General features: G+C 39.6%; 3 protein-coding genes across 17 annotated transcripts in view; 2 read left to right on the top strand and 1 right to left on the bottom strand.

The window, feature by feature from the left end:
* Positions 1–3,898, top strand: LOC128817021 (nucleoside diphosphate kinase-like). Its single transcript, XM_053995104.1, has 5 exons — positions 1–196; positions 688–820; positions 1,352–1,453; positions 2,110–2,222; positions 2,554–3,898. The coding sequence occupies exons 2-5, from the start codon at positions 692–694 to the stop codon at positions 2,669–2,671; spliced, it is 462 nt and encodes a 153-aa protein (XP_053851079.1). The 5' UTR covers positions 1–196; positions 688–691; the 3' UTR covers positions 2,672–3,898.
* A 703-nt stretch (positions 3,899–4,601) lies between these two features.
* On the top strand, positions 4,602–7,493 carry LOC128817010 (nucleoside diphosphate kinase). Its single transcript, XM_053995076.1, has 6 exons — positions 4,602–4,616; positions 4,774–5,042; positions 5,263–5,395; positions 5,925–6,026; positions 6,713–6,825; positions 7,258–7,493. Exons 1-6 carry the CDS (start codon positions 4,602–4,604, stop codon positions 7,373–7,375), a joined length of 750 nt encoding a protein of 249 aa, XP_053851051.1. The 3' UTR covers positions 7,376–7,493.
* A 442-nt stretch (positions 7,494–7,935) lies between these two features.
* The window catches only part of MBTD1 (mbt domain containing 1), a 35,765-nt gene continuing 19,470 nt past the window's right edge, over positions 7,936–24,230 (bottom strand). For 11 of the 15 annotated variants that reach the window (XM_053995091.1, XM_053995089.1, XM_053995088.1 and 8 more), the window contains 7 exons: positions 23,702–23,757; positions 23,344–23,448; positions 22,387–22,540; positions 19,868–19,950; positions 19,325–19,559; positions 18,653–18,730; positions 7,936–11,832 (listed from right to left, as the gene is read on the bottom strand). In XM_053995091.1, coding sequence (XP_053851066.1) covers positions 11,714–11,832; positions 18,653–18,730; positions 19,325–19,559; positions 19,868–19,950; positions 22,387–22,540; positions 23,344–23,448; positions 23,702–23,757 — 830 coding nt within the window. In that variant the 3' untranslated portion in view covers positions 7,936–11,713. The remainder of the gene's footprint in view (positions 11,833–18,652; positions 18,731–19,324; positions 19,560–19,867; positions 19,951–22,386; positions 22,541–23,343; positions 23,449–23,701; positions 23,758–24,230) is intronic. The other 4 variants (XM_053995095.1, XM_053995094.1, XM_053995092.1 and 1 more) reach the window with 1 other exon arrangement.

The raw sequence follows: 24,230 nt of genomic DNA on the forward strand, positions 1-24,230 counted from the left end.
CGGGTGGGAACCCGCGGTGACACGGCTTGACAGAGTCACCCGCGCGGGACACTGGCTGCCAGAGCCACCGGTGAAACAGCGGGGGACACGGGCTGTGAGAGACACCCGGGGAGCAGCGGAGTATTCGGGCTGCGACACTCACCGAGGCCACCAGCGGGGGACACCACGTTTGCCACAGCCACCGGGCCGCCAGCGGGTAAGCCGAGTTGCGGGGCAGCGGGAAGGGTCCCCCTGTCCCCGGGCAGTGTCACCGCATCCCCGCGGAGCCTCCCTGCAGCCCCTGCATCCCTCACCTGCCCATTCAGGTGTGCTCCAGCGGGGGCTCAGAGCCCCTCTGGTCCTGCTGGTTTCCAGGTGAAAACTCTATGTGTGTATTAATTTATTAATTTATTGCGTGGCACTGGAAGATGGATCCGTGGTGATCATTACCTTCCTTTCCATTTAGAGTTTTTCTGATTTCAGTATTCGCTGATTGTTCCTGCACTTGGCACCCTTCCACTGCTTCAAACTCACTCCTGCAGCACTTGGGAAAACCTGTGTGTGGTCACTGGTTTGTCTAAACATTGGAGACCATGGATTACTGACCCTCAGATGCAGCAAATCTAATTACACTTATAGCAGATGGGGCTGGGATGGGCTGGGATCAAACAGTCCTGGAATAACAAATTTTATTCTCTCCCTCCTCAGAATCATGGCTGCCATTGATGAGCGCACCTTCATTGCCATCAAGCCCGACGGGGTCCAGAGGGGGCTGGTGGGGGAGATCATCAAACGCTTTGAGAAGAAAGGATTCAAACTGGTAGCCATGAAATTAATACATGTAAGCTCTCCTCAACTGCTGTGTCTGCTTTTTTATATTTGAAAGCTGTAGCCTTCAAATAGAGCAGCGTACTATAACAACAAATGTGGCCTCTGTAACATTTAAAACTGAAATTTTGAGAAGCTGTACTTGGGATGTTTTTGGAAAAGTTCCAATTCCCAGCTCTGGCTAAATGCTTTAGACGTGCTAAGCACACTAATTTTAGTAACCTGATGACCTTAGTCTGAAGAGAATATTCTTTCAGGTGCATCCTATGCCCAATAAATGCCTTTGAGTATCTTTCACAAATCCCAGGTCACATAAACTGCCTGTATTGGCAACAAAAACCTTTCTAAGTTTAGTTGTGGTTAGGCAACAGTTCAAATTCATATCAACCAAAAGTACTCCTAGGAAGGTGCTAGAAATACTGCATTTTTAAGTGTGTGCAAGTTTCAGCATTACCAGTACTCTGTGGTTTATCTCTGTGATTTCACTATGCTCTGAAGCTCTTATTGTAAGTTTTTTTCTCTGTCTGTCTGGTTTTGAAACCAGGCCTCTACGGACCTTCTGAGGGAACACTACATCGACCTCAAGGACCGGCCATTCTACAATGACCTGGTGCAGTACATGCACTCGGGACCTGTTGTAGCCATGGTGAGTTCCTGGCAAGGAAAACCACACTGCTTAATTGTCTTCCCTCCAATGAGATTGTGTCACCTGTTGAATTCTAGTTTCTTTTTAAAAGGATTTTAAAATCTGGATTCAAATAGTTTAATTAGGAAGATGTGCTGTTAACTATTTTTCTTTAATCTTTTCTCATAATCTTTCTCTCCTTTGAGTCAGTTTTTTGAGGAAGAGGGCAGGGGCAAAAAGGAATCACAACCAGGACCTTGAGAAACAGTAAACCTGCACAAAAGCCCCACCCTGAAATGCCATGTAGTAAGGAAGCTGAAAAAGGGTGGTGGAACATTTAAACTTTAGTTCTCTTTTTCTCCTTGATAATGTATTTGTAAAATAGTTGAGGCCTAGCTTTCCCATGAGCAGACAGCTCTGTGAGACTGTTTGACAAACTGAGATGGAAAATTGTTCTCTCCCCACCCTAGGTGAGGAGGGGCATTGTATATAAGGGGACTATGTGAGCAGATGCTTCAAGAATCTGACAGATTAATTTGAGATAAATTTGTCTCATTGTGACAAATATTCAGATGGTGATTTTTGCCATGATGGACAGCCCTGTCTTCTCATGGATGGTATAAGTTATCTGCTGCTAAAATTTAATAATCTGAATGAATTTTTTTTTTTTCTTTAAGGTGTGGGAAGGTCTTAATGTGATTAAGACTGGAAGAATGATGCTGGGGGAAACCAATCCATTCGATTCCAAGCCCGGCACTATTCGTGGGGACTTCTGTGTCCAAGTTGGAAAGTAAATTTTAAAACATTTGGTATCATCCAAAAGCACTAAATGCCAAGTGTTATGTCATGATATCTACAGGAACTGTGCTCCATCCTTCTCTGTCTTACACATGGAGCTGCCATTCCCTGTGCCCGTGACATATTAGTATCGAAGGATGGGGATCAAGTCATGGTTGCCCCCATTGACAAAAAATGAGCAAAGTTGGCACTGCCTATGCTGTGTCTTTTCCTACTTTACTGTTACTTAAAGCTTCTGTCTATAGTAGGAATCACTTCAAAACAAGAAGCTTACTCTACTTTAAGAATTCCTTTACTCTTTTATTCACCTTTTCTTTTCCTAGGAACATCATTCATGGCAGTGATTCTATGGAAAGTGCTGAGACAGAGATCAACTTATGGTTCACTCCTGAAGAACTGGTTGATTATAGAAGCTGTGCTCATGAGTGGATCTATGATTAACACCCAGCCCGGATCTTCTGATATTCCCATGTCCATGAGTAGCTGCCAGCCTCTAGCTATTCCAAAGAATTCCCTGGTAGAAACCTCAGAAAACAGTGAGATTGCTCTGTTGTGGATGTTAAATAGAGTCAGTGCTTGCTGCTCCTCTGACTTAAAAGCTGTCAAGTTATAAATGGAATTGCACATTTAAAAAGCTGCTTCTGGGATTGAGAGATATGAGATGAAAACACAGAACACATACCATATATTTTTCTGAAGCATTTTATAGTCATAGAGGGTATTCTGGTAAACATTAAAAAATGGGTAAAATTTATTTGGCAAATAAATACACAAATGGCTCAGAGTCAGAGGTTAACTTTGCTAAAACATTAAGAGGGCAGCTGATGGTGTGTAAATGCATTGATAATATGCTCAAATGTTGAGGATTTACTTAATACCAAGTCAAGTGTGTCCCCATTCCTAAAACAGCTGCAGAAAAAAGCCCATTTCTCTCCCCAGAACATGCTGTGCCCATAAAGAATTCAACTCTGGCTAAAATGACAACTGGCCTCCACACTGTTTCAACTCACTCTTTTTTCCTTCCACATGGGATTTCTGTAGTATTTTAAGGACAGATTAACCAGCCAGGCTTGATGAAATGTCCTTTTATGTGAAAAGAAGATTAATGTGAGGATGGATGAGGGAGATTCTACCTTTAGCCACTTCAGTGCAGCAGCTCTCTGATATTGCACAGAGCAGTAAGTGGTGTTTGCTTTGCCAGCTGAACAGCTGGTAGTTTAGTTGTGTTCTCATTAGTGTTGTTTCCTCAGTAGCTGGAACTACAAAGCAAATGGTCCTTGGATAAGTTGTTTCAGAAGTGACTTTATCACTATCATTTTGTATTTATTTAATGACGTAAAGAAGTGAGTCATAATAATGCAGAAGGTGTTTCAGTTTCAACAGTAAAAACTGGATGTACTGGAAGAGGAAGTTTGGATTGATATTATGTATTTTTTTCCCTGCAACATTTTATTCACTAAGCGCAAGAGTTTCATGGAATCAGTTGCTCAAGCTCCACGATATTTTTCCCCCACAGTGAGTTCTTGTATCTGAATACTGAACTATGCAGTGAAAGTTGAATTGAAGGCCTATGATACCTTCTGGTGGTATCAAGCTCCTAAAAAGAGATGACACAAAATAAACCAATATTTTCTGTTTCTTAAGTGAAATAAAATGAAATTTAAAATATTTTGTTTTATATTTAATTAATGAGTATAAGGAGGGGGAACAAATTCTGTAACTATGAAGCTGTAGGTGAGGCTGTGAGCTTCTCTTCTGAAAATATTCAGTGCTGTAGAAGATAACTCATTAGGTTAAAAGAAGTTGGAGGAAAGGGAATATGTGACAAACCTGAGATGAGTAGTCTCCTGTTTAATCTTTGTTTGAAAGGTTACTTGAGATGTCTCAATTCTACAAAATAGAGAAATGTGGTTTATCTGGAGGTGCTGGGGTTGTCAGGAAGCTGCTGATTAGTGTTTCTAATGTGATGTGACTGGGAAGAGGTGGAGGCCAGCATTCCTGCACGGCTGAGGTGCCTGAGCAGGTCCAGTGTGAAACCACTAACTGACCCTGTGAAGACACTAACTGGCCCCTCAATAAGAGACAATGCAAGGACTGCAGAGGTTATTTCATTGATATCCCAGCTGCAGTGATGGTGTGTGATTGTAACTTGCTCAGGTAAAGGTGCTCTATTAACTAGGAAAGGGCCAAGTAGTAAATATCATAAAAAGTAACAACACTCCCTGCTTTATATTGTGACACGGGTTCAGGGACTGTGAGGTTTTGACACTTGGCAGCTTCATCTTCCCAATAAAATTACCAATAATGTTCCTGTGTTACAGGTTCCACATCACTTTTCTGTGATAGTCTTTCGAGGAGCTGTAGCCGTGCTATGCAGTGCAGCCAGGTTGGCAGGACCAACCCTCAGGCCGCAGGGATACCTGAAAGCAGCCAACCCAGCAAAAAATTAGTAAAAAATTGTTTAGTTGTGTTAGACATCCGCCGTCGTTTCAGTGCCTTAAATGCTTAAGCTACATTTGCTGCATCTGTAAATATCCCTCGAGGAGGCGGAGGCGACAGGTGCGGCCGGGCCTGGCCAAGAGCCACCCCTCGGCCGCTGGGCCCGGCAGTGGTCACTCTCCTGTCTAGTTCCACCTCATCCCGGCCCGGCCCGGTTCCGCTTGGTGCTGGCGATCCCGGCCCCGAAGCGCCGCCGGCACGGTGACTCCTCCTCTGCGCGGGGCGGGGGATCCGCGGCGCGCACGCCTCCGCCTGGTCCTCTTCCTCCGGCGGCAGCGGCGCGGGAGGTAGCGGCGGCGGCAGCTCTAGATAGGTGAGGCCGTGCCGGGCCGGGCCGGGCCCCGCGCTCCAGGGGCATAAGGGGTGCGGGCGGAGGGGCCTGGCGGGGTTCGGCGGGGTTCGGCGGGGCCGGGCCGGGCTCGGTGGGGCCCAGGGGGACATTCCGTGGCGGTGCCGCGTGGCAGGGCGGTACCGCCATGGCCGTCACCGACCTTGAGGCCGCGCGTCCCCTCACGCCGCGCTCCCGCCCGCAGCGCCATGGGGGGGAACGGCGAGCGCACCTTCATCGCCATCAAGCCCGACGGCGTCCAGCGCGGGCTGGTCGGGGAGATCATCAAGCGGTTCGAGCAGAAAGGGTTCCGGCTCGTGGCCATGAAGTTCGTACACGTGAGTCCCCGCGCCTTGCCCCCCAACCCCGTCCTTGCCCTGCCCGAGAAGGGCTCACCACACCCACACCGAGAATCTGCCGTTGCGGCTTCTCCTGCGGCAGAACTGGGATCAGATGGCGGATGTGCTGGAGCGCGGGTCAGGCCCTTCTTCCTGCCTGGCGCACGGCTTCTACTCTTTCCAAAAACAGCGAATTTTGCTTCAGAGGTTTAATGCAGCCCGATTGAGAGCTGGAATGGCCTTGGCTGAAAGGTTGTGTTGGGTAACATCACCCCGGGATCTTGTACTCTGCTTATCGCAGAGGCTCACTGCCGTGCAAAGAAATCATATTGACAATCCCCAGCACAGCCACAAAGAACTCCTTTAATGTTACAGCAGGAGCTCCCACTGATACCAACAATAGCACTGCAGCATTGTTGGTAACATTAATTATTAGTGATCACTAATCACTAACACCATAGTCTTACATCTGTAACACCTTTTGTTCAATGATATTCAGAAAATTAAAGTTACATCTGTCCTTTTAAAGGCCTCTGAAGACCTTCTCAAACAACATTACATTGACCTGAAAGACCGCCCCTTCTTCCCTGGTTTGGTTAAATACATGACCTCTGGACCTGTTGTGGCCATGGTAAGTTGCTTGGTTTTCATTTAAGATTACCTTCTTGAATATATTTGTTTTTGCTCTGTAAATTATTAAGAATATTCACAGATATTCTGCAAACTACCTAACTCTGATAGTGGCAAAAGAAAAAATTAAGACAGTGAAATTACAATATAATAAGAAAAGTGCACATATAAAACGGGTATTAAAATGCCTAATATATAAATGTATAAAGCAACATTCCTGAAAGCAAGTCTTCTGCACCAGAAAATCTGTTTTGGGCAAAAAAGGTCAGGCTCTCTGACACAAAAACCAACTTCTGTGTCATTCATTTTTACATTCCCTCAAAACAAGGTACTTGCTCTAGTAGCATCTCCTGGTGTGATAATGAACTAGGAGAGAACACTCAGCAGGGTGTCCCTGTTCCACCACAACACAAAGGGTTGGGAGTTGGCTTTGTACATTAACCCTGAAGCTTGGTAAAGTATCTCTTTCACTCCAGTAATAATGTTGATAGTCCTTTTTACAATTACTTCCAGTTCATATGTTTTTTTCCCTTGTCACCTTTACAAGCCCAAGAGATAATCTAGGCAAGGTTAATATCTTTAATGGTAGAGCCTTTGTTTCTTTGCAAAGTATGGTAGAGCAAAGATAAATTGTCAGTATTTTGCATAAGCATGGCTGAACAGAATTTTTGTGTTTTTTATCTTAAGGTATGGGAAGGACTCAACGTGGTTAAAACTGGGAGAGTCATGCTAGGGGAAACCAACCCTGCAGACTCCAAGCCTGGCACCATCCGTGGTGATTTCTGCATTCAAGTGGGAAGGTTTGTACTCAGTCTCTTAATTGATACTAAAAACTCAACAACTCCTGCTCACTATTTACTTGCCAACACAAAAACTGTTGGCAGTCTTTTATGAAAGCCAAAATTGGTGGTAGAGACCTTAGTTTGATGGTATTTCATTTGCAGGTTACAGTGCATACCTGCTACTTAGGAAAGTGGTACAAAGCTGACTTGGTTTGCAGTCCAGCTCCTCCCCAGAGCAGCATGTAAGCTCAGGCAGCGGCTGTTGTAGAACAGTAGAGTAACCCTGATAGGCATAATTAGCTCTTGGAGGGGTGAGGGTACTGGAACACGCTACCTGAAATAACAGCTTAGTCTCCCCACTCTAGATGCTTCATTCACGTTTTTGCAAATTGAGAACAAGGCTGCTGGAAGTGAATTTTTATAGGGATCAATGTTTGTCCCCTTCCACAGGAACATCATCCATGGCAGCGATTCTGTGGAGAGTGCACAGAAGGAGATCAACCTGTGGTTCAAACCCACAGAGCTCATTGACTTCAAGCCCTGTGCATACGACTGGATCTATGAGTGATGGGTTCCCACAGTGATTTGTGCCTTCCAACACCTCATCTCATTCCAGCTGCTGCCCTGGGAGCAACCACAGTTATCTTAGTGCTGAAAGTGATTGTCAAATAAATGGGTGTGAACTACTTCCTTGTAGTGCATTCACTTACAACAGACCCCTGTTCAAATACTCATAAAAGTCATTTTAGTCATTCAGGAGCCACTAACACGTGACCCTGCCACAGCTGTTGGACTCAAGCAGTGGCACATTTGCAGAGGGACAGCTGAAAGGAGGCTGGAGCTACTTCCAACACAACTAAAAAGGGAAAAAAGGGATACCACAAAATTTTCCTCCTTACACAAATATTAGTACTAAATGAAATGAGACAGTGCAAAGCTTGCTCTCTGAAATGCTTATTTAATTCACCTTCTCTTACCAAACCCCTTACCTTGTGCTCAGGGCCCCACACAATTTGTTGTCACACCAACATACTTAAAATTCTGTAAAATACTCATGTTTTTACAGATTGTGGGTATTTTTAATAGGGTTAAGAGTGTTTTAAACAAAACAATCACTATTCAGAAAAATACTTTTAATGATTTTTATTTTGTGTAAAAAAGGCAAATTTAGTGAATTATTTTCATCTTGTACACAAAGTTATGATTTTAATGCTTTTCACATCCATGCTGAAAATCTGCAGTTTTGTAAAAATGAAAGTAACATTAATTTTTCCAAAAGCATTTTTTCACTGAGTTATGTACATTGCATGAGAAAGCTTTAAATACTCTCTCACTGACCACACAAATTACCAAGAAAATAAAAGATTAAATTTGTACAGATATTGATCTATATATCAAATACATACAGAAATTATGTAAAAACCCATTTGTTTATTCTTGATTCCTGCCCCAACATTTTCCCAGGGGCCAAAGCTGATGCCTTTTTTGTATAAATGGTTGTGGCTTTTCATTTTAAATATGAAAAAAAATCAAAAGGAAGAAAAATTCAGCTGAAATCACAGTTTTAAAAAATCCCTACCCAATAAAGGATTGTTACCAAATGTATTAGCACCATCATACAAAGATTGAGGGAGGGTATTCACATCACAGAAAACAACAATAAAAACCCCAAAACAAACACTGAAACCCGTGTTAGTATCCATAGAACAAGGAATCAATAACTGCTGTAGCTTTCCTCAGATGCAGCAAGGAACAGGTTAGAGAGTTCTACTGAAAATAATGTAATAATTAAAGATCAGCAGAAAGATCTGGAACAAGAAAAGGGGGGCAGCAACCAAGTCAGGGACAGGGCTTGGGCTGCCTCATGGTCAGAAAAACCTGCTGTGCCAAATGCCAGAATTAGTCTGACCCCATTGAAGGTTTTAGGTGTCCAACATTTGCTGCTCTCTCAGGCAGGTACCACAGCTTGAAAGCCAAGAGAAACATCCCAGAGCCACGGGAATGCTTTGTAAAGCCAGGGAGCTGCCACAGGGACACCCCCTCAGGTTCTCTGGGGATCACATCCCTGGTAGCACCTTGCTCAGGTTTTCCCTGAGCTGCTCCTCAGCAAATGACTTCTAGCAGCTCTTGCCATGGTTTGCTTAGCACAGATGTCACTGTACTTCACAATTACACAATTGAGGCATATTATGAACTCAGAGACACAAAAGGCATTTCACCAACTGCTGAAGTCACATGGGTACCCGAGAACATGCATCACCTCACAGACTTTAGTGTTTGATGAATAACAGAATATTATAAAGACTGACAGACTTTAGAACAGATTCTTATATTTCTCCCAACACAGGAAGTATTTTAAGACTAATTTTCCCTCCTGACATTTGAAGACTCCAACTCTGAAATCAGGGATGAGCCTGGGCAATACTCAGGGCAATACTCAGTTTAGTGACTGGGCAATGCACCTCACTCATTAACTAGCCCGACCGTCTACATTATGACACACTAATTAATGCAATATCTTTTCTACTGAAGTCAGAAGCTGTTGATGAGAGAAGAAAGCAAGACTGTGAGAACCTTGTTCCAGCTGATGGGACAACCTGCAAGTTGTTGCATTAAAAAAAAAGAAAAAGAAATCAACAGTGCTATACTTACCAAATGAAATAAATGCTTGCAGAGCTGGATTTTACAGCAGATTAAATTGAGAACATAGGAAAACAATCAAGGCTCAAAGTGTCACTAAAATGGTGTCTAATCCTAGTTCTCCAATATAGACTGTTCAAAATAAACATCATGGATGGGTCAGAATCTGAGATAAGCTATTGAAGACTACCAGGTCCAACAAAGTTTTTTTTATGACTATTTTAGGGAGCTAAAATGTCTTTACCATCTGAAGTTATAGATTCTTGTAATCAGATTAACAGATTCTGTCAGTAGAAAAAGCTGTTGTTAAAAAACAGGCCATTATTTAAGAAATTTTACCAGTAAGGGAGAAAAGAATTCCAGACATTCCTAACTAAACAGCACATTTTTTACTTCCAGTAGTAAATACAAAACTTTACATAATTAACCCCTCTTGCATAGAATGATGTAAACCTGTGTATATCACTGATACTATGTACCTAAAGCTGGAGTAATATTTTAGAAAATTATCAAATTGCTGGTTTTCAACTTTCTATGCACTTTTTTTTTTTAAGCTCAAACAACAATATACAAAAAATGGTCTCCTGGGGCTCTGTGGGTTGATATCCTTAAAGCATTTCTTAGGCTGTAGGATACAGATCTTAGTAATTTTTGATCAATTTTTTTTTTAAGCCCTAAATTATGGTCAAGAGTCAGATGATCATTATACTGCTCTGAAGGGGACCTGTGAAGACCCAGAAGCACTTACAGAACTTAGAATTCCTGAGAGTTTAGTTAATGAACCTTACTGGTAAAAGCAAAAGCTCTTGATGCACATTCTTCCAGTCACAGCTCTGCAGGGCTGATCAACTACCTCACTCATCAACTCCATTTAAAAAATGTACAGAAGTTAAAAATATGGAAAGATAAAATCTAAATTATTAAGAGCTCCTGCAAAAATACTTTGTGTTTAAACGGTCATCATTTTCACCCTTTTATGTGACTTTTGCCTTGTAAAAATCTGGAAGTTGACCAGTTGGGGCCAATGGGGTGCTTGATATGAGACAAGAATTCCAGGCAATAGGCAAATCCAATTTATGAATTATAGACTAAAACCATGTGATCTTGATACTGTTCTCAACTCCTATGTTACAGTATTGCAGCAAGACATGAATATTGCAAGCTATGGAGGACTGAACTAATTTTTAATCCACAATGTAGGGCTCCTTTCGGATCACCTGAAACCATGTGGCACATCAGTTCTGAACTATCAGAGATAAATATTTAAGATAGTAAAGAAACATTTAGGGCTTTCTGAATGGAAAAAAAAAAATCACAAGAATACTCACAAGTTCATTCCCACTACCAAGAGAATCCTTAGTGACTGTCCATCTAAGCTGCTTCTTCAGTCAAAATTCAGAGCTACAACTAATCTTCCAATAAGAAATTTCCAAAGTTCCAGTTTGGCATAGGGCTCTGTAAACATTTGCTGAAGCATTCCAAGAGTACAGACATTCATTTACAGACAAGAGCTTTATAGATCCAATCCAATGCCCACTGCAGTTGGCAGAGACAAGGCTACTGATATTAATGGGCACTGAATCAGACCCTAAAGAATGTTAAAAAACAAAAACCTTATATAAAAAAGGGTATTTTAAACTAAATAAAAACACCTTGAAAAGTTAAAATCTTCCTCAGGCGATGGTTCTGTTGCACCTGGGGCTACTCACTGAGTAGAGCTTTTACAGGACTGTCTTCCGTATATAATTTATGCCTTTAAATCAGGGCTTTAAAGCCTTATTTTCACAATTAAAAAAACAGAGGCGTGACCAGTGCAGTTCACAAGAGTCTAACAGTCTCCCAACTTGTACCAAAAAGGTTCATTTGTTATGACAGTTCATTTGTATTTGTAACTACATCTTCCTCCAACTGCTTCCCACAATCATGCTGAATAAACTTTAATCTTACAAAAAAATTAGAATTTCAGTTCTTGTTAACAATGCACAATAAATCTGAACTTGAAAATATTACAAAATTCTTTCAAAAGCTTCAAATACAACACAAAAGTGTCCTTTGTTTTTAATAAATTGAAAAATCTTTTTCACTAAAATAGTTTCCCCGCCCTTCCAAAAAATTCTGAACCGAGTCTAATTCATATACATTTAGCAAAGCACTGCAGGCACAGTCATCTGAACTGCATCATCCAAGTGGGAATAGAATCAGTCAGTCTTGGAGAAAGGTTCTTTTCCTATCGCCAATGCTGCGCCCCTCAATCCTGGGAGCTGCCTCAGGGTTCCTGTTTGATATAGTAGCTGGCAGAGCCGTTGCTTTCCTGGTCAGACGTTCCCTGCAGGAAGCTGTACTCCTCTCCATCCAGCAACTCCTCCTTCAGCTGTAACGAAGTCACTACAAATCAAAAATTCACATTAAACATCTATATAATTTAAATTTACTTAATATAATTGATATTGGGAGCATCCCAGATTCCCCATTTTCTTATATGCTGCATTTTAGCGATGCTTTAACGCTCAGGATAGCACAGAGAACAGACACTTTGTGAGTGCAGGTGGAATCGTAAGTTATGCTCTAATATCAACAGATTTCAAATTACTTACAATAATATATTATCTAACAGATTTTCTCAAGAACAGAGTATTTTAAACCACTTTAACTTTTAAACCACTTTGCTTCCTATTTAGTCTTTACACAAGTGAAAATGAGATTGGAAATGGCCAACAGTTAATCTACAATTCAAATTACTTAGCCCAGTTATTGCAAACAGTCTATGTGAGACAACAAAACATATTGACAAAGATTTCGCAATCTATTAATAAAATTTTAAGATCCCAGAAGTTAAGTTTCATTAAAGCAAAACATTTTTGTAGTTTTAATCTTCTCTTCTTTTGTCAAAATTAAATAGAAATGAGATTAAGATATTATCAATAGCAATGTCACAATTACTTTTCCAGTTTCACTAACAAACAGAGATGATTATCAAAATATGAGCACAATGAAAAGAACACTGAAAACAAAACATGTAAACGTTCATTAAAGGTGCAGTACCCACATTAAAGGGTTGATTATACAAAAATAAGTTATTCTCTATGACCAAATGAATGAGAAAATTATAAAAGTTTATAATTATTTAATATAAAGTTTATATACCTTGTCAATGTGTTTTGAAATGCAGAAATCTGCAGTGAAAGGAAAATACCTCAATCCAGAACTTGCTATTACTGATAGCCCTGCAGTAATTTATAAGCTATTTGATTATTCTTTTAAAAATATTCTATGTTGAAACAAACTCTTGAGCTAAATAAAAATAAAATTTATAAATTAAGATAGTAGATGATGTCAAAAGTTGCTGCAGCATAATGCAAGCTCTCCTCATCTTCCTTTAATAGACTCCTCCTTCCACTTACAGAGCCCACAATCCCTTCCTTATTTTTTTCTCCCAAATACTTTTTCCTGCATCATGCCCAACTCTGACCAAGATTCCTGATCCCTGGGGGGCAACAAAGTGCTGTCTAAATGATAAGACACACAACTGGCTACTTGGCCAGAGTAGCTGCAATGCCTTAAGCAAAGGCTACACAGAGGTCAGGGATACAAACCAACCCACCATGCACATTGTTTCCCTTCTCTCCTCTGAGCAGGAAACTCCTGCAGGTAGACAAGTAACAGCAGTTGCCATAACTTGGATTATCTCTGGCTCACTTGAACCAAAGTGCTAACATTTAGATATTTAATGATATCTTACTTTATTTGTTCCTATTATACAGCTTTTAAACTACAATTCTCCATTAGAAAAGCTTAGTTACAGCTACACACCAAATTGCTTGAAAGAAGAAAAAGGAAAACTCATGGAAGTTATCCAACTGAAGGAAAAGGAATGCATATTGGGCCAGGTACTTCCTTTTTACATCATCTCAGTGATTTGCCAGGACATAAAGACAGACTGTGTCTGATACCATGACATTCAAACTTCCCAAAAACAATACAAATAGAGCAATATGCTCCAGAATTGGGTGAATCTCTGGGAACAGTCTCCTCCTCTGCAAGGCTGGCTGTAGGTTCTTTTTAAAAATGAAGCAGTCCAACAGGTGAATTTCAGTGCTCAAGAGATTATTTCAGATGACTGAAAGATGCAAAGTACTTATACACCCTAAAGCAGCACCAGGAATTTGCTAGAGAGCAAAACCACTTCATACAAACCAAGATGAAGAGCTAAACCTTTCTCCTGTGCTCACGACAATACAAAAGGGGAAAGAATTGGGTTTGAACCCTTACTGAGATCTCCCATGGACAAGAAGTTTCAGAACAGACACTGTTTTTTTACTAATCTTCCACTGACTCCATTCAAAGCCATGCAAACATCCCCTGCACTGTGTCTGCATATGGCCTACAGCTACTCCAATATCAGGCAATGAATGATGTTGAGGAATACGCTTGTAATTAATGAGTTCTGGCCAATCTCAAACAAGTTCTAAACTGATTAGATGGTATCAAGGTGATGCCTCCTTCCAAGAGACTGAAAAGGTATGGTCTTGCTGGTTTCAATATAAACACAAACATATTTGGGCAATGACAAGGCTAGCCACACCACAAACAAAATTAATTTTGTCCGGCCTTACCAAAACACAGTGTTGAAAAGTTCCCCTCAATTAATCATAATCATCCCCTCAATTGATCACTGAGTAGCAGAAACCAAGGAACACAGGTGTTTCATAGGAACTGTGAGATCTAATGACACAGAAATTCAGACTGTGTATGTCTTTGCACTATAGAAATGCAATGCAGGTGTAGATTTGGCACAAAGAACAATTGTGCAGAAAGAGATGCTCCAGAAAACTCTCCTGTAAGCAAGGCTTCTCTTTGGCATCAAAGGCTCTGTTAAACATGGCATGTACACACCAATAGGAACATGAAGTGAAACTAAAGGGAAGAGGGTCCTGAGAGAGGACCTTGAGAGGTGTGCAGAAGAGAGTAAAATTTTCCTCAGGGCCTAAAGGTGGCATGTAGGTTCCTTTTTTCCCCAGTCTGTTAATGGATAACACATGGACAAGAGAAACTGTTCTGGATGTATTCCAGAGTCAGTAGAGAGTGCTGACAGGGCAGCCTGTGCAGACTAAGGAAAGCTTAAGGGAGTAATCAAGCAAATCTGAAGCTAAATCTGTCAACCTGGCAACTGTCCTGCAGGGAGAGCATCATCCAGCCTGTCTGACAGTTCCTATTGCCACAATGTGTTTGTTAGCAATAATTTGCTTCATTATGTTGCCAGAGATATCAGGAAAAGGGAAGAGAAAAACTACCAGATCCTTGAAGTGAACTTGTATAAATGAAGATTGATTACATTATGTAAAGTATACTTAAAGAAGTTCAAAATTTTAATCTACTTCAATATTAGCAATTATTTTTTAAGAGTTTTTCTCTGCTCACTCATACAGATGCACAATTATACTGTTTCAAATATATTTTCTTAGTAATCCACAAAATTTCAAATAACACATTCCAAAGATATTTTCCCACATAACTGCCTTTTTCTGATATAAAGACAAAAATGTTTATTTACAGCATATAGTTATTTTCTCTGCAAAGGATAATACACAATAATGACCTACTTACATCCAATATTCCCAGATCTACATCACCATTCAGTTTTACAGGGTGCATTTTTTGTATTTTAACAATCTGCAAAGCCTCTCCGGGATTCTCAGTAACCCACAACATTCTTCCTCTGAAATTCTAAACCAGCTGCAGCCCTCTGCTATGATTAATTCAATGACATGGTGAATCAGTGATAATGAAAAGCTCTCTAGCAGAAAAAATTAAACCAACTAAAATTCAAAGGAAAAAAAAGGGAAAAAAGAAAGACTGGATGAGTCAGCACATGACACCCTGGACCATAAATTCCCACACTCTGCATTGACACACTGCTGTGACCAGTTACCTGTTTGGAGGCTAGGATTGAACTTCTGGCTATTCCTGGAAGGCTGGAAGGCCTCAGTGGCTGTCTGTGCTAGAAGGGCTCAGTATGGAGGAGGAATCAACTCGTCATTCCCAGAGAAGCTCCTCCGCACCTCACCTGCCATGGGTGGGCTGGACAAACTGACAGGTTTCTTCCCAACTGGTATATTCCTCTCTAAACATCAAATCAAACTAAAATAAACGCTCGAGTTAAAGTGCATCAGGCAACTCTGACTGTTCACTGAGAAATGGCTCTGATTGATAGTCACCCAGTCTCAAAACCTAGTGCCTATACAACGAATGGCACCATTTAGTTATTATTGGGAATATTGTTCTCAACAGCCACATTGTAGCTCCCGAATTCTATAGGCTATGAGTAGGACTTCAAGGGCATTGCTTAATACCATGACCCACTTATTTCATGCTCTATCAATGCTCTAACAAGTACTGTAAATTACTTCTGCTGCAGTTACACTGCACAGTCACATACGTTCCTCTGCCTGGACACCCAAGATATCTTGGCTCAGTTTCAGGCTGCAGTTGTTTCAGTGTGTGTGGCTAAGAGTCAGAAGGATGCTTCTGGGGAAATAATCCTCTCCAGACAAAGTTTATCACCTCTAAAAATACATGCTCTTAATTCCCTTAGAATAGTATTTCCCATTTTTACAGTGGCTTACAAACACAAATAACTATTTTAACGCGTAGCAAAAAAACTTCTAAAATGCCTTCGAATTATTAAACATAAAAAAGTGTTATTGAAACATCTCCCATACAAATTACCATATTTCGCCTTTATCACTAAGATGCTCCCATTCTGTGCTCAAGGCATGTTCTCTGCGGTATTGAGGGTACAAGATTTGTGACACAAATCAATGCTTTCAGCTACATCAAAACTGTGGCTGCTGATGCTTCAGTCCTATCAGCACTATCAGATGGACAAACAAAAGCCCAGCCCTGAAAAGGTAACTGATTATGCATCTGGTAAAGATACCACCTTGCTTAAATATTCTTCTTATAAGACAACTTCAGGATGAGCCTTATAGAGAGATTAATGAGGCAGAATGGTGTCTACAGAATCACAACCTTGAAAATATAGAGGTCAGATTATCATTTCAGTAACCTTATTCTGATATACACACCCAAGAGGAAGCAGAGAATACCAGCAAATACTGCATCCTTCATTATTAATTAATTGTCTGGGCATGCTGACATGTTACCCTTCAAGAAGTCACCTGCACAGCCTTCTGAGCAGCAGGCACACAGCACAAAACCATACTCACTGAAACAAACACTATCAGAAAGGGAATTGGGGGAGATTCTCAAGTATCCACAAAAACATTCCCAAAGTTTTTACAATGCAATCAGTTCTGCTTTGAACATGTGCACTTCCACTGCTCCCAGGAAGGAGGGGACACTGCAGTAGAAATCTGCATCATTACACACAGCAAATGACTCAATGACATCCATGACATCCTGGGCTGTGTTGTGAGCACATGAGAAAAATGTGTGGAAATAACCCTGCCCTGCTAAAACTAACCTAATTTAAGACAGAGGTTTTTGTTAATAATCTGTGGTGACTTTACATGGTATCATAAAAACATCATGGCTGCATTATATGGTTTTGTGACTGAAATTCTTTAAAAAATAACTTTCTATTTTATTTACAAGTGCTGAACAAGAAAAAGTTTCAGAAGACATTTCTTGTGTTATTTCCTGTGACTCAGCACTTCCATTGCTATAACCTACTTAGGAAAAAACCCATATAGGGGGCAGCTGGCTCTAACTGTTCATGATGTCATTCTCTCATCTTCTGGTGATTAAGAGATTTCTTAGTATTGAACAAACAGTCCCAAACACAATCAGAAGTTTTCTTTGCTGCCACAGGCAACATTTACCTTAGGTTAGTAAGAAGTGAGGAACAAATTTCCCCAGACTAAATTTTCTAAAGCTATACTAAAGATTCCTATGGCACCAAGTAAGATAAATTAATTTTCCAGGTTTGGGTCATGCTTACTGTAAGACAGGTAGCAGAGGTATTACAAAAGGGATAAGGTAAGAAGTATGACAGTCTAGATGGTATGATGGTCTAGAACAGCTTGCTAAACAATATCTGCTCAGACAGTACAGAATTATCAAAATACAGGTCTTACACAAAGGTAATTAACCATTACCAGAGCTGTATTTCCCTAGCTTAAAGCAACAGCACTCACAGCTTTCCTTGGATATTCTCAAATCAGGAGTTTTCCAGTACCTGAATTCTATTTAAAAAATACTGCTGCAAAATTCTGAAAAGGATCTGGATTTTACTGTTTATTTCCTCCAACATCAGAAAGGAAAACCAGTGCAATGTTTGAGGCACTTAACAGGAGGTACTAAGAACTTCCAAGACATCTGTTTTATCTGTGGCACTCACCAGCCAACTTCTTTTCATCCCCAAAGATCAACACAGCATAGGTTGTATTCTCAATGACTGGGGAAGAAGGTTCCAATTGGCCTTAATAGATCCATTCACAAACTCACCAGGCAGGCAAGATTTTAATTCCTCACATTAGTTCAATACAACAACAAAACACTATGGAAACAGGATTAAATTAAGCAAGCTAATTTTATATTTCGACAACTTGATTCCAAGGGAATTAATTACTGTGGAAAGTATCTGAACACTGCAGATTCTTAAAAATGTCATTACCGTATTTTACTGTGACAAGAACAGCCACATACAGCAATGCTGTTTGTTTCTGAAAGTAGTAACACAAAAGCTTAATTTACATAGATGCCTAAACCAAAAAATCTGGCAAATAAGTAGCTTTTTTGTTTCAAAGAGAAGCCAGTTAGATGCTAATTTAAATTTTCTACACTGCATTCTTTCTGATCCCAGTAACTTGCCTCTTATTCCTTCATCTGTGTTACAGAGAGCAGAGGGAAAACTGTGTTGATACCTGAGTATTTTGTACAGGGCAGTACAACTACCAATACAGTACACAGCCAATATATTATTTAACTGAAATTATGTCAGAATACAAAAATATTTTAACCACTGTCATCTACAATTCATAGATTATTATTATTAGCAACATCTACCCTATCATGAGTTATAAAAAATGGTTATTCTCAATGAAGAAGTTCCTTTTGTGGCATACTGCACCTTTAAGCATAACACATGCTTAGACATAAACATTTCCAAATAGAACAGGTACTTAGGTAGAGACCACAAACTTTAAAACATCAGGTCAAGTGCAAACACTATTTTGTCACCCACTTTTCTTATGTCCTTTGTACTGTTGTGATTTAGCTTTTTTCTTCTGTTTGGATGAACTTGACTGGCTATCTCTTGATGCTGCAAAAATTAAAAATTTAAAGTTTATGCTTATTTAAAAAAAAACCTTTAAAATGTGTCAAAGCTGGTACACAGTTACAGAATTTTTCCTTAGTGACTGAACAAAGACATAAATTTACTGTGGAAAACCAATTTCCATTAAACTGCTTAACAAGAACTTGCTCATTACCCTCTTATTAAAAAACAGTTCTTGAAATGCATTTCATCAGTTATTTTCACTTGATCTGACAGGACAAGTTGTGATGTAATAAATTAGATACAGCTTCTGCAGAGGCTGAGTTCCACCAAATTCAGGAGGTGAAACAGATACATTGGCAGTCTTAAAGCAATATAAATTTTCAGCGAGCTCCTCCAGAACTGACAAGAGGCTTTTTCCCGGCATCAAATCAGCATCTTCTGGCATTGAAAAATAGTAAAAACCACTCAGAAGTACTTTAGAAATCAAAATGGGAAAGATTAGAACTGTAATTAGAACATCCAGGCATTAGCAAGAGTTTTTTTCTATTTTTGTTATGCCTGGAGACCTAAGTGGAAAAGATTAGGAAAATGAGCCCCTATTACATTAATTTTCATTATTGACAAAGCAGGACTCACACTGTGGCGCTGGAGGCTGGAGCTGGTATCCAGTGAGCTGACACCATCCCACAGGATACAGATCTGGAGACTCACAATCCACCCACTGATCATATTCATCTTCCCACCCATCGAAGTGTATCCTCAGAAGCCGGTGAATAATGCGTGTCACTGTGGCCACACACACCAGGCGAGGCTCCATCAGATCTACAGCCTCCAGTTTCATGCCAACATGAAACCCATGGTTTGGAACTTCCTGGGGAAGCAAAGGCGGCAAACATCAGTAAACAGACATGTTCATCAAAATAGTTTAAGCACAGTGCTGAAACAGGTATTTCAATCCACTTAATATAGAAAAAAGTCCAAGTATCATTGATGAAGTTTCCTGTACCTCTGCATCTGTTTAACATTTCAGAGATACCAACCTTTGTTTACTCAAATGGTTCTTATCTCTGAAAATTTTAGCTTTTCAAAACTGTATTTAACAAATGGGTCCATCCCATGCACTATGCAAAAATGTAAAGAAAGTACTAATTCCAGTACAAGCATGTATAATTTCATTACCTTATTGAAGAGCTTTACTGGTGCTGCTATTGAGTCAGTTTCCCTGAGGTAGTCAAACCATTTAAAAGGGAGTTTTGCATAACCTGTGAATTTTAAACAACATTTTCATACATTAACTGCAAACTTCATGTGTAAGAACAACAGCAAAAATAGCACATTTGGAGTGTGTTACAGATAAAAAAACAACACAAGTCAAACATCAGTAGCAGAAACTTCCACTCTCTGAGCTTTGATCTAAGGGACACAAAGCCACCTAGACATAGCCCATTTGCAACTAACATGAAGAATGAAGCACTGGGTAACATAAAAGATATCATTTAAGTTAAGATTAATCACTTAAACTGGAAGTTTTTTGTCCACACAGATTCTTATCTCTACAAATGCCGTACACAAATGACCCAGAATAGATCACAGAATTGAGAACATCCAGTTTCTTCCCTGTGGGGAAATAGCTCCACTATTGAAACACTTAAATTGTCAGAAACAGAATGGTAAGAATAAACATGGATATTTTAAAAGTTGAATAAGGGAAAAAATAGCAGTAATATATAATATGGAAAATTAGAGGATTTTTTTAAAGCTATTATAAAGGGAAGAAAATAATCTCTCAAAAAGATATGTAGCTGCTACTGAATATGCATAAAACACAGGAATATCTTTTCCTTTGAGCAACTATAACAACTGCTTAAACTAATAATTCTCTAATTCTAGCTGGAGCAACAATAGCCTGGAAGATTTCTCTGCAGCAGTGTGCAGTGATGGACATCCTGAAAATCTGCAGTGCAGTGGGCATAGTGTGGGAGCTACAGGAGAGGTCTGGATCTCACCTCTGTGGGGCCAGAGGGCTGCCACTCTCAGTACCCACAGCCCAAAAATTCAGTCCCATCCCTCAGAATACCTAACCATCTTCATAATCTACTGATTTCAGCATGGGATTAAGAAATCTGGGAGGAATAAGCTGTGCAAAGTCCAATGATTTCACAGCAACTGAAGTTATCCACAATACTAAATGCAACTTGAATAAGTGTGCTCACACTGGCTATGGAATATCTCCATGAACAGATGCAGCTAGAGAGTTAATTAATAATGGCAATAGTGTATCAGTTCTGCACATTAATGTTTTTCTTCTCAATGTAACATTCCTCTGCTACACCAATATATTTGTACTCAAGTTCATCACACACAGGAAATGTGCATATGGGCCTTGTCAGACCAGGCAGAATTAAGAAGCTGTCCATTTTCCAGCCCATAATTTGGAAAGCAAAGTACCCTCCTCGTTAGAGCTAAGGAGCTTTGATCACTTTGGTCCTATTAAAATTGCTAATGTGCATTAAGCTCTGTATTTTACTGCTAGTAATTCCTCTTCCAAATAACTTTTAGATTATTGCACATGTGATTTATAATCACCTCTCGCTGATGACACAGGACTTAGGAAAAACTGCAATAAAAGGGAAAATGTACATGGAGGTAAAGAATTAGGTTGCCATGATACAAGAAACACTATAAGTATCATAAATGTGCTAACAACAAAATCCACATTCTGAAAATAGTGTTTCAAGAGTGAAACCAAAAGGCAAGTTTTTCTCCTATTCTGTCTCATCACTTTCATATATGTATTTCTAAATTGATTGATATGTATTGATATACAAGCATTTTCTCCCATAAAAACTTTTATAGCAAGAGTCTCTGCACCTCGGATTTTTGAGGGATGCTGATGCCCATGAACTTCTAGACAAATTCACTAAATGAGCTGACTGAAAAATAAACTAAATCTGTATGACTGCACTTTCCATACACTCTAAGGTGACAGAGTTGTCACTGTACCACAACAAAAATAGTATGAAATTATTTTCTTCATGTTGCATTACACTGTAGTTATTACCTAGAAAAATAATTTATTAAATACAAGTAGAAGTCTGGAAGAATGAGAATGGAGGGAAAAAGCCATAGAAAATCATTGTCATCTGCTGTTATACAGCTATGATCCTCTTAAAATGTGCCAGACCAAGGCAAAAAATGGGAAAAGGGAGGCAAAGTCTTCCATAGGCACATGTGCTTATGAACAGACAGATTTTCCTCACAGAGGGATTTGTTTAATGTACAGTCCTAAAGCTCAAGTTTGTGTATAGCATTCCAAAAATTGACTGGTGTAGCTGTGAATTTGCCTGAAATTCTTTACAGTGTTCATTAATTGTTTTGTTGGCCAGGACTTCCCAACCAGTGACACTTTCTGAAGAGCCCTCTTAGTGACTTCCACATTTTCCATTGACTTAGTGGAATCCTCAATTTCTGACAGCAAATGCAAATTATTTCAGCCAATAATCAATCTAACTTTTTCTAAATGAAGAGTTGGTGACCTCTGCTTCAGATTACTTCAAAGTAAAGCTGTTGCATTTGTTTCAAACTTGAGAAAGTCCTAAGAAGTGACCTGAATTTTGTAGGCTGAGTTAAGAAACAAAGCATATGGCACATACAGTATCACTGAGTAGTATTCACAATAAAAGGTGTCAGAATGCTACCTGTACCTCTGGGTGGAGTTAGTTCAATCATGTTAATTTCACAGAAACCAACAGGGAAAATAGAAGGGGAAGTGGCATGGTAACAAAACCAATCAGACCCATCTGCTGCTTCTGAGCCATCAATCCCAATCATAAGATAGCCATCAGCTAACACCTTGGTAAAGAGAAACAAAATTTCACATTAAATACCTTCAGCTGGGTGAGAAAGCTAGAAAGAAAGCATGCCATGTTTCAAGAGTGAAAGCAACTCAATAATAATGGAAGCACACTTAGAGGGACATTCAATTATAACAAAAACCCTCCAAATCATACCTGTCTCTAGGACTGTGAATACAACTGTTACACGTACCTTTGAAAACTGCTAAGTTATGAGATCAACATTTTCTTTTTCTGATCTCTATTTTATTTTTCTTGTGAACATCAGCTGTACTTCTAAAGCTTTATAACTCAGTCTATTCTTCAGCTTGCGAAGATACTCAGTATACCATTACTCAAAATCATAACAATTCTCACTGGAAAGGTTAAACAATTCAGCTAAGCTGGTTTTTCCATTTTCTCTTTTAAAGCAGATTTCACATGGATTGGCTCCCTTTCAATCAAACTAAGAAAGAAGGACAGCCTTAAAATATCTTCATAGACTTCTGCAAGTCAGCAAGATGAGGCCTAATTTTGAACAGTTGCAAAACACTTGGTATAAGTAGCAGAATATTTTCCTGCAAATTCCTCTCACAAATACATTCTAATTAAAGGTAAGGCTGAATTTCCAGAGATTGAAGTCAAATTTACACGAGCACATTTTCATAGCAGTTGTATATGAACAATTGACAGACATAACCCATTCACTGTGTGAATGAGCTCTCCTAATTTTGGATTTGAGCTTCTTGTTTCAAGCCTGAATAAAGGTTAGGGGAAAAGGATTCCTCTTTGCCTCCCCAAAATGCACATTTGCTTTCTTACCTTTCTGATAGTTGCCACACATATTGCTGAAAGGTTTAGGGGGTCTATAGCTTCCAATTTCATTCCTTCTTTAAACCACTCTCCAGCTGCATCAACCTCTTTTACCTAAAGAATCACAGAACAGCAGCAAAACCAAAGAATTTAATGAGCCTGGAACAAAACATACCCCTGCACTGCCAAAGCAACAGACTGAAATATCTGTTCTACCACCTCTGCTTATATCAAGGAGGTCAGATTGGATAACACAAGCAGAAGCACTTGTGCTGGGCCAGGAGGTAAACAGAGTTTCAGGTCTGGTTTACACACAACAGGAACTAAAGGTCCTCAATGCAAAGAGTGTTTTAGCTACTCAACTCACCTTCATAAATAAGTGTGGGGGTGCATCAAAATGTCCATCCTGTTTCTTTGTAAGATCTACAAGGAATAATAGTAATACTATAATATTGTTCAGAAGTTTTGTTCACAGAGCACACAGTATGTTTTTCTGAATATGTTAATCAATACCACACAATCACTGGTGTGGGAGGCCCACAGTTTATTAGTAACACTACCATGAAAATCAGGACATAATCCATCCATTTTCCTTGCTGACTTCAACCTGAGCTGCCTCTATAAAATAAACCAAATATCCAGTATTTACAAGACCATTTGATTATGTCACAAAATTGATGGAAGTATTACATTGAAGCTTTTGCAAAAAAAACAGCAGTTAAACTACTTTTCACTATGCTATGACAGAAAATTACATTTATATATATTTTTATATAATTACATATAATCACTTTAAAATATATATATGTCTCTCTATATCTATCCGTTTATAAATTATTTCAGAGAAAGTTGAAGCATTAGGAAAATGGAAGGCCTTTCCCTGAAGGGAAGCCGTG

The sequence above is a fragment of the Vidua macroura genome, chromosome 19, assembly GCF_024509145.1.
Source record: "Vidua macroura isolate BioBank_ID:100142 chromosome 19, ASM2450914v1, whole genome shotgun sequence".
Classification (NCBI taxonomy): Eukaryota; Metazoa; Chordata; class Aves; order Passeriformes; family Viduidae; genus Vidua; species Vidua macroura.

What these genes read in the sequence shown, in the direction of transcription:
- LOC128817021 (XM_053995104.1), top strand. Translation starts at nt 692, where the DNA reads ATGGCTGCCATTGATGAGCGCACCTTCATTGCCATCAAGCCCGACGGG. An exon ending in CGGGACCTGTTGTAGCCATG is followed by an intron (nt 1,454 to 2,109) that starts GTGAGTTCCTGG and finishes TTTTTCTTTAAG; the next exon opens with GTGTGGGAAGGTCTTAATGT. An exon ending in TTCTGTGTCCAAGTTGGAAA is followed by an intron (nt 2,223 to 2,553) that starts GTAAATTTTAAA and finishes TTCTTTTCCTAG; the next exon opens with GAACATCATTCATGGCAGTG.
- LOC128817010 (XM_053995076.1), top strand. An exon ending in TGGCCATGAAGTTCGTACAC is followed by an intron (nt 5,396 to 5,924) that starts GTGAGTCCCCGC and finishes GTCCTTTTAAAG; the next exon opens with GCCTCTGAAGACCTTCTCAA. An exon ending in CTGGACCTGTTGTGGCCATG is followed by an intron (nt 6,027 to 6,712) that starts GTAAGTTGCTTG and finishes TTTTATCTTAAG; the next exon opens with GTATGGGAAGGACTCAACGT.